This window comes from Monodelphis domestica, chromosome 5, assembly GCF_027887165.1.
Source record: "Monodelphis domestica isolate mMonDom1 chromosome 5, mMonDom1.pri, whole genome shotgun sequence".
NCBI classification, from domain to species: Eukaryota; Metazoa; Chordata; class Mammalia; order Didelphimorphia; family Didelphidae; genus Monodelphis; species Monodelphis domestica.
Genome location: NC_077231.1, coordinates 47835875 through 47841874, shown reverse-complemented (window position 1 = coordinate 47841874; position 6000 = coordinate 47835875). Strand labels below are relative to the sequence as shown.

Here is a 6000-nt window from a genome sequence, read left to right as displayed (position 1 = left end):
ATTTGTACATGCTATGTTATAACCTGTCAAGGAAGTAAAATATAAATTCTTTAAGGAACTCATAATTGAATTCAGGAAAAAAATGGATGAATAATTTTAAAATGAGTCCAAGGTAATGCATTTGAATGCATGAGATAATATGTGGGAATTCAAGAGGATAGAAATTTAAAGTGAGGGAAAAAATCAGGGTGACTTGGGATTAGATTTAGGCCTGCCCAAAGGAGGTGTCATGACTTGGCCTTTGTGTAGGATCTCTTGGTAGAGGAAAGGGAGAAATATATCCCCTGGTGGGGCAAAATATCATGAGCAAAAAGCAAAAAGAAAAGAATAAGCAGAGTATATTTAGAGAAACTTAAAGAAATAATATGAAATAAAGGTATTAACTGAGAATTATTTATTACTGAACTGTGTGGTTATGGACACAACAAGCTCGAAGGTCTTAGAAATAAAAGTAGGTGACCATCTAGTCTGGACAATTTAAGTACCAGCATTCTGAGAGGTGTGGAAAAAACATGGGGAGAGTTGGAGGTGAGAAGAAAGTATTTCATCTACTCCGCAAAAGAGAGAATAAGAATGAAGATTGGTTGTAGGGATAACCAAAAGAACTCCACCTACTTTAGCTTTCATTTTCTGGTTTGAGTTTTCTAGTAAAAGTCTGTTAGGCTGCATTGTCTGAACAATGGCTGTATTTGATATTTTTCTGGTAGGCACAAACTGTGTTCAGAGTAAAAGGAATGAGAAGGAAGCAAAAGGGAAGAGATTACGGCTGCGCGGGACCATGAGGAAAATCAGAACAGGAATGAAGAATGTGTCACTAACACCACACCTGAGCGGTTGGAGTCCAGAGAACTGGGGGTCCGACCCTTATTCCTGTAGATAAATCCTCTGGGATGATTATCCAAGCAAGCAGGCCTCCTTTAACAGGGGTTTTTGGAGAACAAGCTAAAGATTTATCAATGGGCTGGATGCGTTTCCGGATGTTTTATAACCTGCCCCCACGCTCTCTTACTACCAGAAATTATAATCACCTTAGTCAACCCAAAGTATAGTCCTCTCCAGTTCTCTGCGGTCTGTGACCCCTGTCAGCTGCTGCTAAGAGCTGGAGAAGTGGAATCCCACGTAGAAACTCCAGTGTGGTTCTAGTATAGACACTGGGCATGCTCAGTAGCCAAGCAGGTTTGGGTTGCAAATAAGACGCTTTCTCACTCCACATGCAGCTGAGATGCCAGGCTTGGAAGGGTAATGCGACCAGAAATTCATTCCCTACCGCGTTAGCAGTGAGTGCTTGTTCCCGAAGGTATTAACCCTAATTGATCAGGCATCTGTCCCAAGCCTATTTGGAAGCCGACCCTCCTCCCTCCTCCCTCCTCCTCCTCTCCACGGCCGCCCCCTCCCCTTAGGAGAACTAGGAAAGGAGGGTTTGCTGCTGGTTTCTGTCAGCATCACAGACCTCTCCACCAAACCCAGGCGAAATCCAGGAATCCTCGAACACGAACTGGGAAACGGGAAGATACTTGACCATCGACTCTTATTGCGCTTTGCCAGGGCTGTGATCGCCGTGGGTTGATTCTCCCCACCTCTCCATGCAGTCACTATGCAGAGAGCAATCAGCTTCCCTGCACTGTGCCTGCTTGTTAATCTCCACGCTGCAGGTAAGACACTGCCACGCTTTTAGCCAGAGACCTAGATGCGCCCAGCAGTGGCACCTCACGCATGAGGACTGCGGGACGAACCGGTCTTGAGATGTTAGGGGGAGGAGAGGAAAAGGAAAGGTGAAGTGGTGCCTAGTGGGAAGCGAAAGAGGGACGCACCTGTTGGCAGAACAAGCAAAGAGCTTGAGCTAAAATTGGAGCTGCTATAGATAAAGATAAGCCTCTATATGCTTGTAGGGAGGTGGGTATACACACGTGTGTGGGGGTTGCACACACACGCAGGCAGGCATCTATATGCATGTGTATATTGCATGAGTGCAATGCGATATGCTGAAGACCGTCTTATTTGGAATACTAATTTGCAATGAACGTGCAGGATTTGCTCCCCTTAGACCTTTTCGTGTGTCATGTACCTGGGTCAGTCTTTAGCAGTGTGGTAAAGATTCTGCTCGAAGGAAGCTCAACTACGGCTTTAGCCGGAGGCTCCTTGCTCTGAAGGTTTAGGGAGAGCTCCCATAAAAGCCTTGGCCCTAATCTGCTAGACCATATCCCCGCCCAAAAGATCGAAATAAATGGCCCACATTAAACTGCTAAGGCTACTCTCCGGATCTTTGGCCCCTTTGCTTGTCAATCGAATCTTCTCCACCAATAGCTGGAATGAGTGGGTTCAGCTGAGATCCGGCCTCATGCTTTCAGAACCATGGTCAGCGCTGTTGGTACTCAAAATCGAACCACAGTTTCAAACCCGGAACGCTGCAGTAGGCACCATCCCTAAGACAGATTCGATACTCTGCTGGAAGGAGCGACAATGAGAGTGACCAGATTCTGATCATGGCAGATTGTTTTAAGCCAGTGCAAGGTGTCTTAGGGAATACAATCCGGATATTTATATATGTATATAAACCTGGGATGTTATGTGAAGTCCCCAAACGCTATGCTTTCTAGTTGTGAAGCCTACCTCTGGGTAATATAGCCTAAAAGGGCATGCTAAACAGACGGAGTAAATTCTTTATGTCAAAGAAGAGGGAGGTTTGGGGAATAGTGCTGCAAAAGCAGTCTTCTTTTAGCACTCAAGCAACCATAAGACTGAATCTTTCATGAGCTTGCATAATTACGGAATTTCATGAAGGGAAAAAAATGCTTGCAATTTTTGTTCTTAATGTCCCAGAAGTAGCTGTTAGATTCTTTTTACATTGGTGGTATTTCTATAATGAAAGAAGCATATTTAAATATTTTATTTTCCCCATTTCTCCTTGAAGCTTTCCTCAGTTTTAACAAATTATGGATCATGGAGAATGAATCAATATACCCATTAAGATATAATTAAAGACAAGTTTCAACTATTATAAATATAAACTATTCCATTATGAGGTTTTCTAGAGTTTCATAGTACTTTCCAAGTGGTATAATTTGATTGCTAATGTCATTAAGTTAATTGAAAACAGATTTTTGATTTTATAATCCCCAATTTTCACAGTTCTGTAAATATTCCAACTGGATTGGGATCAGTTAGGGGAAAACATGTTAGACTCATAAGGGAAGTTATAAGATATATTTACAAAATATTTTTCAAATAATATACTTGCATCTCCATTTTGACAGAAATATAACTGTTCATCCTAAATTAGATATTAATCAGGTGACCTATCCATATTTAGTATAGCAATTCAAAGCAAAAGAGCATGGAGCTTATAAAATCAAAATGCCAAATTGAATGTCATATTCAGCATATTTAAATTGTCTCTATTTTCTTTAAATTGCATTTAGAGAAATAATTCTAAGTATGTACACCATTGATAACTTATTGAAGAGGATGTTTGTAATAAGATGGAGTAGAAATTCTTGTTTAAAGGAAAAGACTGGAAGTCTTAAATCCTAGATTATTATATTCAGAGCTTTGCCAAGGGAGCGCTGTAACCAAAGCCAAGTCTATTCATCTCTTGTTGCCATCTGAAAATAGAAATGACCAGACTTACTTCCTATTAGAATTTAATGAATACATGAACATTCATTTTTTTTCTTTCCACAATCTCAGGTACAAAATGCTTTAAACTAATAAATTTTATTTACTTTTTATTTTCTCCTTCAGGATGGATGTTTTACTAGAGCAGATTTCAATTTGGCATTTTGGTAATCTTGCCAATTTTATGTCAAATGCATTTTAATTTAAACAACAAGTTGATGAAAATGAACTATCATGGAATTAAAATTAAAAATTGCCAGCAGAATTTTTAATTGCATTTTAAAATAGAACTAAAACAAAGATTGGTTCTTTTCCTTATCTCTTGTTCATTTGGATCAAACATGGGTAAAATGGGTTTGAGGGGAAATATAAAGAAACTATCACTCGCTGAATGGCTAACTTGTTGACCACTAGAGCTTGTTTCCTTTATAATATTTTTGTACCAAGATGGATGTAACATTTTTAAAGAAGTGAATGACTTCTATTTTAGTTCAGTAATTTCAGTTCTTTCTAATTCTTCATGACCTTATCTGGGACTTTCTTGGCAAAGATATTGAAATGGCCTTCCATTTCCTTCTCCAGTTCATTTTTATATGTGAAGAAATTGAAGCAAACAGGATCAAGTGACTTGCTCAGGGTCCCACAGTAAGTTTCTGAGGCCAGATTTGAACTCATGAAGATGAGTCTTTTTGACTTGAGGGCCAGCACTCTAAGCCTTGTGCCATTTCTCTGCCCCAATGATTTCTATAATCCTACATATTTTATATGTACACATATATTTTCTTCAGATGATGCCTTCTCTAATTGGGGGAGGAAAAGAAGAGGTTTTTTTTGTAACAAACAAATAAATTTAAATTAAAAAAATGAAAAGTTGATTGATTCATTTAGGGCATTCCATGGTACCTACAAAAATTACTGTATGCTAGTGGAACAGAGGCTGCAAAGGAAGATTATAATGAGTGGTTGAAGGTTTTTGAGAAGCAACACAAGTCAATTTGGTAACAGCACTGGAAAGTTGGGTACTTTGTTACCTTTCTTATCATAAACTTGTTTTGATTAGGTAGATATTTGGGAGATCATGGAGAAATATCAAACAGACTCTATACATAACCTTTTCTCAGCTTGGATGCTCCTTTTCTTCTCTACCCTGAAAAGTACTGCATTGAAATATAGGAGAACCAACTCCTTGTAGAATAATACTTTGGTTCGCCAATAAAGCCCAACTTTCAGTGCCTCGTTGTGGTGTGGAGTTGATTCTATATCTTAATGCCTTTACCAGGAGAATGCAAGCTTTGGTAAGTCCTACAAAGTTGGAATGGCTAGGCAAGACCACTATTGGTCAAGGATGAGCTTGGCAAGTTCATAGAGGTTCATCAGAGGTTAGCTATCAGGTGATGGCATTTTTGTGGCCAGAAAAGAACATGAAAATGAACTACTATAAAGTGGGAGAGGTTGTGATAGGCATGGTAAAATGATGGACCTTTTGAAGTATTAAAATACGCTAACCAAAGTAGGTTGAAGATCCTGGCATATCTTGGAAATTTCCCCTTCTGGAATATAATTCCTAGGTGAAGGATCTCTGTCTATCTATCTCTATCTTCTAGTACCTTGTAGGGTTTTCAGAAGAATGACACAGTTCAATCATAACATATTCTTTTTATTTATATGCTGAAGAGTTTACTTTCTGCTTCTTGAAATGGTCCATATCTCTATCTTCCCTTGTAGCATATACAATTTTAATGTGACACCTTAAGTTCAAGTCTCCTCTCTCTCCAAGTAGTATACCAGTCAACCAGTCTCTGATGGGCCAAGATATTCCAAGTGAATGACCTCAGAGATCATTGTACCAATAGGGCTCGGTTTTCTAGAACCCAAACTAAGAGTAGTTTAAACAATTATTATGTCTTGCCCAACTAATATGAACTCTCTCATTGTTGGCTTAAAACCCTTAACTTCTGTCTTAGAACTGATACTAACTATTGGTTCCAAGGGAGAGGAACAGCAAGGGCTAGGCACATGTGGGGTTAGTGACTTGCCTAGGGCTATACAGCTAGGATGTGTCTCAGACCCGATTTGAACCCAGAACCTCTTGTCTCCAGGCCTGGCTCCCCATTCACTAAACCATCTAGCTGACCCTCAAAAGAACTGTTGAAAGAGATGAAATCGTATGCTTCTTTAGCCCACAGGACCTAACATAGAATGACATGGCTTTATGAATGTAACTAAAAGTATTACATTTATTTTCACAATTGAGCATTAAGCCTCTACTCTAACACTTAATTGTGAAAATAAATGTAATACTTTTAGTTACATTCATAAAGCCATGTCATTTCTGACCACAAATAGCAAGAATGGCCCCATTATTTTCCATATGCATTTACTGAT

At 39.2% G+C, this 6000-nt stretch overlaps 1 protein-coding gene across 1 annotated transcript in view; it reads left to right on the top strand.

Annotated features, from left to right (window-relative positions):
- Positions 1 to 795: 795 nt before the first annotated feature.
- The window catches only part of PTPRR (protein tyrosine phosphatase receptor type R), a 361573-nt gene continuing 356368 nt past the window's right edge, over positions 796 to 6000 (top strand). The window contains exon 1 of the mRNA XM_007503044.3: positions 796 to 1652. Within this exon, the coding sequence (XP_007503106.1) occupies positions 1595 to 1652 (58 nt within the window). The 5' untranslated portion in view covers positions 796 to 1594. The remainder of the gene's footprint in view (positions 1653 to 6000) is intronic.